General features: G+C 40.4%; 1 protein-coding gene across 2 annotated transcripts in view; it reads left to right on the top strand.

Moving 5' to 3' along the window:
• Nucleotides 1-3,475: 3,475 nt before the first annotated feature.
• The window catches only part of STXBP5 (syntaxin binding protein 5), a 164,429-nt gene continuing 156,740 nt past the window's right edge, over nucleotides 3,476-11,164 (top strand). For both annotated transcript variants that reach the window (XM_068550796.1, XM_068550795.1), the window contains exons 1-2: nucleotides 3,476-3,929; nucleotides 5,146-5,243. In XM_068550796.1, coding sequence (XP_068406897.1) covers nucleotides 3,774-3,929; nucleotides 5,146-5,243 — 254 coding nt within the window. In that variant the 5' untranslated portion in view covers nucleotides 3,476-3,773. The remainder of the gene's footprint in view (nucleotides 3,930-5,145; nucleotides 5,244-11,164) is intronic.

Below are 11,164 nucleotides of genomic sequence, written 5' to 3'. Positions count from 1 at the left end.
CTCTACCATTAAAATATAATCCAGAGTCTGACCCTTTCTCACCACATACCATTCCACTCTAAGCCACCATTTCCTTGCTGGATGACTGCAGTAGCCTCTTAACGGTAGGGAGAATTGTGAGTATAAGGTAAAAATGACAGTGAAAGAAGCCTACAATATCAGGTAAGAAAGCAGGTAAGAAAGAATTCCATTTGGGAGAATGTCACTTACCCAAAGGCAGAAATCTATTAAATTGTTTGGAATCAGCACACTGATTCACTCATGAAAACAAAATAAAAATAAATAAATAAAATTTTGTTGAGGGATTACTATGGGTAAATACTATGGGTATGCTATGTGCTAAATTTTAAAAGGAATAATACAAATTATTGAATTTTTAGTCATTTTATTTTAGACTTTAAATTCCTCATTAATTTTAATTCTAAATTAAAATCCTAATTTAAAAATCAATTGATCAATTGAAACTGACTTACAAGAAATATCATGAGTTTGAGGATCCATTATTTTATCTTTGCCATCATAAAGGTAGATATTTGGGAGCAACTGTTTTTTTTTTACCTAACAGAATTCTGGATATGTCTCTGAGCTAGGAGAAGATAGACGGCAAGTTCACAAAGCTAACCTACAGTAGCAGATACGCTCCATATTCATCCTAAATTCTACGTTTCCTCTATGAACCAAAGTTTTGGGAATACCACGATGAGTTCATAATCTGATGCGAGGGATGAGGTAGGAAAATCAAAACAAAATCCCACAAGTCAAAAAGGCGGGACTGGCTTAAATTGGTGATCTGAAGTTCCTTTCACCCCAAGGACCCTGATAGTAGTTTTTCCATTCTACTATGTGTAACTAATGTAATGCAAACTTTACATTTTTCCCCTAGTTTATCCTCCAAAACCCTAGGAAGCAGGTAGTATTAATCTTATTTTTCACATGAGGAATCTGACCCTTAGGAACAGTAAGGAATTTGCCCGAGGTTGCCCACATTACCACAGTCTGGATTGAAATCCATGTCTGGCAGACAACAAAGCCTAGGATTTTTCCACTCTACCACAAGGCCTTTCAGCAAGAAATTGTCCCTTCTCCAAAGGGTTTCATAATCCAATGATGACAAATCATCCAACAGATTTATTTTCAAACTAGATGAAAAGGTGGATCATAAACTTCTGCGGGGAAGTGACCTCTCTGTTTTGCAATGTACCCCTATGGAGGCATTTGTATTTTTAAAAAGCTCCCCAGGTAATTCTGATCACCTCCCAGCTGCCTCTTCTCCCTCCTCTTCACCTGGTCGACCCCTCCTCACCTGGACTGAACTATGGTGAATTCACCATCGCCGGGCCTTTTCCGGCCAATTAATTTACCCTCTTCATTCCTCTTGCGTGATGCCATCAATAAGCTCATCATATCGTTTCACAATTACTGATTCACATGAGGTTCGCCCCCTTTTGACTAGGGAGCTTGTTGAAAGTAAGAGTTGCATTCTGCGTCTTCAGTACGCAGCACAATATCTCACACTCAACAAAATGTGTTTCAGAGGACTAAACTGGTAAACAACAATCTCAGAGCCACTTGGAAATAGCCTGAGAAAAATCTTCGAATCTGGCTTATCGCTCGTTACACCTAGTGAATTAACTGAGTAATTCAGTAAATATTAAAACACAAAACAATTTTGTAGGTCCCAAGCGTAAGCCACCGTCCTTCGATGCGGAAGCTCCACACAGAACTACGTTTGCCGAAATCCGAGGCCCAGTCGTGGTTGGTTTGCTGACGGTTCTTGAAAGCCTGTCACATCAACCAATACTGTGACGAGAATTTCCCTGCGCAGGGCAGTAGGCGGCCAATCACAAAGTAGAGGGCGGGCACTTCTGATTTGGCTTCAGAAAACCCCCAGTAGCTCAGAACCGTCAGGGGTAGGGAGTTAGCAGCCTAGGAGAGTGTCCTTCCTCTCCACCCGCTCCCCACGAATTAGAGTTAGTCTTTATGCGCTTCCATACTTCTTTACGTTTTCCTTAGTTTCTACATCCTTCCTAATCAAGTACCTCCGCTTCCCATCCACCTTTCCTTGTTGAACTCACTCTCGGGAAGGGGTACCCGCATCATTAATCTCTCCTCCTTTTCAAACTTGAGCCAGACATTTGTCTCTAAGCATCCAAGTGGGATTGTGACAGTGAAGCAGTGGAAAGGTTTGAGCGAAAACTTCATTCTTCCCTCCTTTCCCCTTGCAAGAGTGGAGAAGCTACTGGGGATTACTTAGTGGATAATCAGCATTACCGGGCGGATTGAAGGTCTGAGTGTCCGCGCTGTGTTTACTTCCACCCTCGCTCCCGCTCCCATCTCCACCCACGGTAGCGTGCGGACTGAATCCAAGGCTGGCGTGTCACTGGTCGGGGCTAACACCCAGCCCTGGAGCCGTTTCCCTTTGGCATCCTCTTCCCATTCTAGCAGCTACCTGCCATTGGCCATGCTTTCATCCTACCAACAGTAACAGCTACAGGAAAGAATTCATTTTTCCCCTTCTAGGTTCATCTCCTTTCCTGGTACCTTTCTAAGTCTGTCATCCCCTTGCCACAGACATAACCGTTGTCTAGACGCTGTTTTTCAAAATCCAAATCCAAATCAATCCAAAACAAAGCCCATCAGTAAAGCAACAACAATAATATTGCAGCCAGCAGCCGGGAGTGTGTGCCTCATTAAAGGGTGAGAATATAAACCCCCACTTTAATGACCGATTTTGAAATAAAGGATTCCTGCTGCTTGTTAGTCATCAACATTTTTACTCTCCCAGCTGCAGGAAAAGCAGCTGCATCCTCTGGCAAGGCGATTGAGATGGGAGAAATTTAGCCACGGTCTGGGATTTTCGCAGAGGATAATTTAAGCCCCAGCTCCACGCCGGTGGCGGAGGAGGGGGTGGGTACGAGTGGTGCGCATGCTCAGCAGCCCAGCTCCGCCGAGGCCCAGCTGCCGCCACCGCCGCGGCCGGGGCTGTAACCGCGGCTGCCGCTGCTCCTCTGAGCGGGCGTTGGTGCCGTGTGCCGAGGCGCCGTGTCAGGCGAGAGGGAGCGGCCGGGCGGGAGCGCGGGCGGCGGCGGAGCCTGAGGAGGGCAGCAGGGGCTCTGAAGGAGCGAGGGCGGGCTGAGCCAGCCTCGGAGGAGCGAGGCGGAGAGCGCGGGGACCCACCCCGGGCGCCCTGCGTGCGACGGCCGGCGGGCAGCGGCGCTGAGCGGCAGGGAGGCCGAGCGGCGGCGGCGGCGGACGGAGAGCCGGCGACCCCCGGGAGGAGGAGAAGCAGGAGCGGGAGGAAGCGCCGAGGAACTGCGGGGCCCGGGTGGGCGGCGGGGCCGCGGGCCATGGACTCGGCGGCGGCGAGGGCGAGCCGGGGCGGCGGCGCGGCGCAGAGTCAGCCCGCCGCCAGGTGAGGCTGGGCGGAGCGGGCTCGGGGCGCCGCCGCCACTGCTGTGCCGCCGGGCCGCGGAGCGAGTCGGCGGCGGCGGCGGCGGCTGAAGCGGCGCCACAGCAGCCGCGGCGAGCAGCGGCGGCCTCGGAGGAAGAGGGGTCGCCTCCCGGGGTTCTGGCGGCCGCGGCTCTCTCGTCGCAGTATATCCTGTTCGGATTATCTTTTGCTTCTCCCCAGCTACCTCCTTCCCCTCACACTCACACTCTGTCCCACTCCTCCGCGTCCTCGGTCGAAGCTGCCCTCGGCCCGGGCTGGTTCCCCTCCTCCTGGGGACGCCCCTTACCTCCCCTCCCGGGCTGCGGGGGACTCCGCCGAGACCATGAGGAAATTCAACATCAGGAAGGTGCTGGACGGCCTGACCGCCGGCTCGTCTTCGGCCTCGCAGCAGCAGCAGCTGCAGCAGCAGCACCCGCCTGGGAACCGGGAGCCCGAGATCCAGGAAACGCTCCAGTCCGAGCACTTTCAGCTGTGCAAGGTGAACGGAGCGCGCAGCCCGGCGCAAATTGGGGTCGTTTAAGGGGCAACTCAGGCTTTACACCCGAGTCGAGGGATAGAGCGCCAATAATAATCATACGTCGAATAATGGTCTCGCTCCTCTAGCACACTTTGCTTGGTGGGCTATTTTGGAGATTGACATCATCTTACTCCTTTTCGTTGATTTTCACGTGCAGCAATCATTTCAAGGTTGCTTCTAATATATTATACTGACCTTTAATTCGTATGCTTAATCTTATGGCTTTTATATTCAAGCATTTTAATACATAATTCACTGACTTCCAAGTTTCCTTTGGGAACAGTGTCTAATGAATATTGTTTATCAAAAAGCCAAACGTGTTCAACTAGATATTTGCTCATCACTTTTCCCTTAAAATGTGGTAGGAGGCTTAAAATATGAAATCATAGGGTCTTTCTATCATTGTGTTTGGTGAAAAAGTTAGAGCTGTGATTTTTGCCTATTAATGGCACGACAGTTGCCATAGCGGTCTGTAATTCAGAAAGAATGATGCAGCGAATTAATTCACCAGCTGCTCAATGAGAAATACAAACTTGTGTTGGTATTAATACCAGGCATTCATAAGTCAGAGTTTCTTAAAAGTGTGTACATACTTTTTTGCCCCAGCGTCCTAAAATTATTAAGGATTTAATAGCAAAATGCAAAATATATATGCTGTGTTTATTTTCATTCTGTTACAGTTGCAAAACGATGAGATAGATGTTTGCTAATTGCTTTACTGAATCCTTAATTAAAGTAATTAGGACAGCATTTCCTTAGAAGTACTTGAATTTAGCATCCAAATAAAGTAATGATGAAGTTATCACACTTGAAAAAAAGCATGAATTGCATTTTTAAATGAATATACAGAATTTTTGACCACTGCAAACTTCAGTAATTTGTTCTCAGACATAATAGAATATTAAATTTTTTTTCTAAAGACTACCACTATGATGGAAAAGCAGAAATTAAGATGTAACACTGGGAGTTTTTTTGTTTGTTTTTGGTTTCAGATTCTATGTGCATAGGTTTTTGTTTGATGTAGACTTCATAGTTTTTTTTTTTTTTAATAGCAGTGCCTGTATATGTGTTTTGCATCAATTATGATTGCTTCTAGGTCTAATGCCTCTATTGACTTTTCTCTTTTAAAACTTTGCTTTCTGCCTTGGTTGCTGTGATGTCACTTGCCCATCCCTAGACTGTTCGCCATGGATTTCCCTATCAACCCTCAGCCCTGGCCTTTGATCCCGTACAGAAGATCCTGGCAGTGGGAACTCAGACTGGTGCTTTAAGGCTGTATCCTTTCATTTAATTTTATTTTATTTTTTAACTTTTATTGCATTCTCCCCAGTCCTTCTGTATTGCTGATTAGTTGCTTTTCCTGTTTAATGCCGAAGAAATGGTATGATCAGGTATTATGTGAAATCATGTGGTTGTGTCTTTCCCCGTGATTATACTTGCATGCAGGTTGTATGTTGCTGTGATGTTTCTCAGCTCAATTTATAGTAGCTAAACACGTATCCACATAGAGTTCTAAAGTTTTGCTATAATAATTACTGTCTTTGCAAGGAAGTAGAAGTTTCTAAGAGGAAATATATCTGCTTATACTAGTGGTCTATTGAACGGACTATGTTGAGGGTGAGGTTTAAAGACAATAGCACAAGGCACATTTTATTTGCTTTTTTAAAAATATTGTGCATGGTAGATGTTGAAATTATGACTGTTTATTATTCTAATGAATTAGAGGTTGAATTTGAATTTGTTTCTGACTTGTCCATCTAGAAAAATCATTAGAAAACAAACACAAGTTTTATATAAATAGTTATGAAGTATTGCTATTTCTAGAAGTTTTAGAGCATTTTCTTAGTATAATGCAGATGGAGAAGTGTACTGTCTTGATACGTTTTCCCTTTCATGGTCTACGTTTGTTATGTATATGTAAATACTGTTAGGTTAGCTGTACTCTTAAGTATTAGTATAGAGAATTATTTTTCTTGGTTATGCATGAACTATAATTGTTTTGTCATAGCATTTTTTTCCAAATACCTACTCATTCTTCAAGATAATTTTTTCAGTCTGAACAATGGAGAATACTTCACAATTCCTCTCAAACTATTTAACTTGAAATAAAATTGTGTTTACTTTTACTATGATATTTACCCATATTAACCTAAATGCCCTTATTTTTAAACTTAAACATAAAATTTAAAAAGAAAATGCTTTGTTCATCCATCATTAGGATATCTGCTTCCTACATATTATTGAAGTAACATGTTGGTAATAAATAGAAAAAAACACTAGATGATAAGAAACACGGAGGAGCAGGAAACTTTACTCCCCACGTGTTAGATTTATCTGGCTCCTGAGAAGGAGGAGGGGAGCCTGCATTTGAGTTAAACATGTGTCTTACCCTTTTTTATAATCTTTTAAAATCTTCATTTCAAAGTAGTGCTATATGTGGTATCAGGATATTTTATTTGTGATCAGTGTGCTATGTTCAAAATGCTTATAAAGGTTTTCACTGAATTGTGTTACTAAGTGAAGTCTGTCATTCATAGTAAATACCAGTAGTGCACTCATACCTGTAAAAATGGTAAAATCTGACCAGGCTAGATCTGAATCTGTGAATTTCTAAGACAGTATATCTAAATAGTTCTTACCCAAATATCTAGATAGTTGACACTAAAATATTTTTTACTTCAATTGTATAGATATTTTTATTCCGGTATCCAGTGATCAATACCTTCTAGTTTAGGGCTCCTGTTTTAGTCTTGTGAAGATGGGAATAAAATTAATTTCGGTAGTGTGGGTACTAAGTGTTCAGCAAAACCCCGTGTAGTGACGTAGTGTGGTATTGGATCCAGATGGACTGTTTAGAATGAAAAACAAATTTTTTTTTGTTCGCAGCAAAAGAGTATCACCTCTGGACTAAAAGGGAAAAAAAAAAAAAAGTTGAATTAAATCAGTTATTTTTAGATTATTTTGGTTTTCTTTTAAGTGGGTTCAATTTTTACTGTTTTCCCAGTTGAGACCCAGTGTGGTCTCAGTTTTCTTAGGGTACATAACTTTTTTCTTTTTAACAGCCAGTCTGCTCCTTTTATAGCTTAATATAATCATGAGTACTGCAAGCAAGGCTGATTTTATAAAATCAAATATTTTTCTTAGACAAGACTTTTTACCCCTACTGCATTTGAGGAATTAGCAAATTACACAAAGGGAGAAGTTAAAATGTTAAGGCCTAATGCTAACTGTCAAATGAAAGCAAGGATCAAGTGTATAAAATCATCACTTATATGTCTTTTGCTTTTATACATTTTTTATAGTTAAATACTGCATGAAAAGTGAATCTGTAATTTACAGTTACACTCTAAATTTTTTTAGAACCTCTCACTGTATTTACAGTGAAGTTAGGAAAGCAGTTTACCAAATATATTTTTACTTTACCTTTTTTACGAGATTTATATGAACATTCCAGAGTGATCATTGGTTTGCCTACCAGTAATACCACTAGTCATTCCTTCTGTTAGGTTTAAGTAGGAGATAAGCTTATGAGCTTTCTTATGGCTTTGATTTGTAGAAAATCTAAAGTAAAATAGAAATCTTTTTTTATTTTAAAGTAAAATAAATATCTTTTTATTTATCTAAAATAAAAAGACTAAGATCTTTTTATTTTTATATAATTTCCACATATGTGGCTTAAAATTTGTTAATTTTTCTGTTCTTTGTTTTGAAAGCTAGACAACTGTAGTTTATTTCAAAGCTCCATATTGGTTTAATGTGCAGACTTATTGTAAGTCTCTTCTCTTACCCTAGTTCTTTTATATTTTTCACTGTTGCATTTGGCTTCTTATAGTCCTTCTCTTCATTTTCTTCTCATATTAGACTCTTGTAGTCTGTAATACATTTGTTCTAAAAGATGTCTTCAGAGCAGAAACAAACTTGTAAATAAAGTCTTCTTTCATCTAACTGTGGAGAAGAGTAGGAGGTTTTCAAAAGTGGGACTGGGTTATTAGAATGTGAATTGCATGCTTAATTTAACTAATAGAATGTCTTCCTAAATGTTGGAGGACTATACTAAGTTATCTATTTTGAGGTTAGAAAAAAAATGATGAAGAATTTACATCTGATATCTAATGTTTGTAGACAAGAATTGTGAAAATCTGAATCCTTAAACAGTATCTAACAAATGATGAAGCAAGATAAATTTAATGTATTTGCTGCATTAACGTATAGCACATGGCTGATGTCATTATAAACATGCTTTATGTTCAACCTTTTTGGCTTCTGGAGTGAATATGAGGTTGGAATGAACTTACTGATAGGAAGCAGGAGAGCATAATTTTATATGCCAAGTTGTACAGCAGTGATTTAATTATCTTAATTCTCCTCCTTTTGCCATGTAGAAATAGGTACAGTTTGGTTCTTCTGAGTAATCTAAGCATCAGAACGATTGAGATAAAGTAATCATCTATCCCCTTATGGAATAAATAAAGGGGAGAAAAAAGGTTCTAACTGAAGAATGAAGGCATTTCTAGTAATTCTGCTGTTGTCCTTATCTGGACTCCTGGTTTACTAGTATAATTTCGAATTGCTTCATAGTCTGTTGTAACTGTGGGCTACCCTCATCTTATTTTTAAGGTATTTTTGTCTAAACACAACAAGGTTGTTTTATGTATGAGTGTTTCAAGGACTATGCCAAAAAATGGACTTTCAAATTTACTTAATTTTTGTAAAAAATTGAGTTTTTAAGTATCAAAATTATCAAAGGATCTCATTTATTGTCTTCCTGACTTGTGGAAAATATAGTAGGCAGTCTCTGCTTTGATAAGGCATGGGCTTGTCTTATTATTTTTTTTTGATGGTGAACTTTGACATTTATTTAATCCATTGCTTTAGAATGAGAGTCTAGTTCTTGGTGAAATTAATCCAGACTTTCAAACACTGTTTGTTTGTTTATTTTTATTTATGGCTGTGTTGGGTCTTCGTTTCTGTGCAAGGGCTTTCTCTAGTTGCGGCAAGCGGGGCCACTCTTCATCGCGATGCGCGGGCCTCTCACTATCGCGGCCTCTCTTGTTGCGGAGCACAGGCTCCAGACGCGCAGGCTCAGTAGTTGTGGCTCACGGGCCTAGTTGCTCCGCGGCATGTCGGATCTTCCGAGACCAGGGCTCGAACCCGTGTGCCCTGAATTGGCAGGCAGATTCTCAACCGCTGCGCCACCAGCGAAGCCCCATGGGCTTGTCTTTTAAATTGCAGTGTAATTTTGCTGAATGCAGGCTTACAAAATGATTTCTGTACATTGGAGTTCATTTAACAAGCACTTGTTAAGTGTTAACATTCAATTATGAATTGTGGCCTTATTTCTTGACTAAAGAATTATGTGTCCTTGAGTTAGTTTTTTCTTACTTTTAAAATGAAGGTGCTGTATTAGATGATTTCTTCGAGAAACAACTTTGTGATTCTAAGTAGCTATATGTTGTTCTAGGTGAGTATGCAAAAGAAATGAAAATATGATTCTTATGTTCAAGGACTAGAACTAGATAAACATAATTGAAATAAGAGTTATTTAGGGTCTACTGACATAACACAAAGTCAAATTACAGGGAAGTTTATTGCGTTTAATGACACTTCTGCACATTAGTAGATGAGGCTTGAGAATGGCAGGGAAGGAGGAGTCGGAAAATTATTCTAGGCTAACAGTGTGGGCAAAAGTAGAGAAAAGGGATCATGGTAGTTTAGAGGAATACTAGAGACTGCTTGGAATTGTGATCCTAATTGAGTTGGAGGGAGAAATAAGGAACCAGGAGGTGGAAAAACCTCGAGTGTTAGCCTGAGTTATCTGGGTGTTATTCAGTAAGGAATCATTGTAGCTATATAAGGAGATATGGTCTCAGGAAGACCTTGTGATTTTTAGGATGATTAATAGTGCAGTGGTGTCATGGATGAAAAGAATAGAACCAAGGGAACCTTAATATGTAACTAAATCCATATGGGTAGTAAAGTGGATCCAAAGCAGGGGTAGTAGAATGGGAACTGGAGAAGGACTTGATGACTTCTTTGTATCAAATCTTAGAGGGAGGAACTAAAGGTAATGATAAAGTTTTCGAATACAGCACGGAGGCAATTACAAGAAAGAAATGGAAAACTTGGTAAAGAGGGTGGCAGAGTAATGTGGAGTTTGGAATTATGTAATCTTTTACTTTTATCCTATTGCCATTTCGAGAAGGTAGCCTAGACTGATTCTAGCTTGAGAATTTGATACGCTTTTACATTTGATTTCCTTTGATTTGGTCCTCGGTGATTTCCTGGATTTTGTTATTGAATCGAAATAATTTAAAGTCACTGTTAGCTGTTTGGCTTTGTCTATTTATCCTTGGTCAGTGTCTCTCGGTAGTGCTAGTATTTGGGGCTGGATAATTCTGTGGGTTTGTCCAGCACATTGCAGGTTATTTAATATCCCTGGCTTCCACTTATTAAATGCCAGGCTTACCTCTGCTGTTAGTGTGGTAACCCACATGCCCTCACACACTTCCAGGTGCTCCTGGTTGAGAACCACTACACTTTGTCCTAGTTCTTCACCAGTTGAGTAGGAATAATAACCCAACTAGCTCGTGAAGTGAGCGTCAGGATTAAATGCAATAATGTGTATGTTTTTAGGACCATGCAAGGACTGTTTTGGTGACTATTCAATATGATATTATTATAAATATGAGAGTTTTTCTATGGTTTTAATGTTCAGTTCTTTCATTCATTTATTTCAGCAAATACTTGCTGAGAAGCAGCTAGCTGCCAGGCTCTGTGTAGGAAGGCCTTAATTTCATTATTTTTGTAGCTGATGTAGTCAGTCTTCGAAGGAAAAGGTCTTAAAGTACTGTTTTTGTCTTCTTTAAAAATGGTTGTGTTCTTTTCAACCACAAGTTTCCAGGATTGCTATTTAGATGTGATAAGATAATACGTGAAAGTTTGTTTCACATAGTAGGTGATAAATGATTGTGAAAGTTTGTTTCACATAGTAGGTGATAAATGATTGTTTAATGGCTTTGTACTATAAGATAGGTAGAATTGCAATGTTTGACTTGCTGCTTATTAATTTTATTTTATTGTAATTAACAAAACTGGAAAAAAGGTTTGGAAATAGATTTTTGTTCAAAGTAGTTAAAAGTGAAACAGTTCAGCGAGAATTCAGCCAAATTTTTGTTACTCTTCTACCCCGCCATCCT

Source organism: Eschrichtius robustus, chromosome 9 (genome assembly GCF_028021215.1).
Source record: "Eschrichtius robustus isolate mEscRob2 chromosome 9, mEscRob2.pri, whole genome shotgun sequence".
Lineage (NCBI taxonomy): Eukaryota > Metazoa > Chordata > Mammalia > Artiodactyla > Eschrichtiidae > Eschrichtius > Eschrichtius robustus.
Note: the sequence above shows the minus strand (reverse complement) of the source record. Positions and strands in the feature narration are given on the sequence as shown.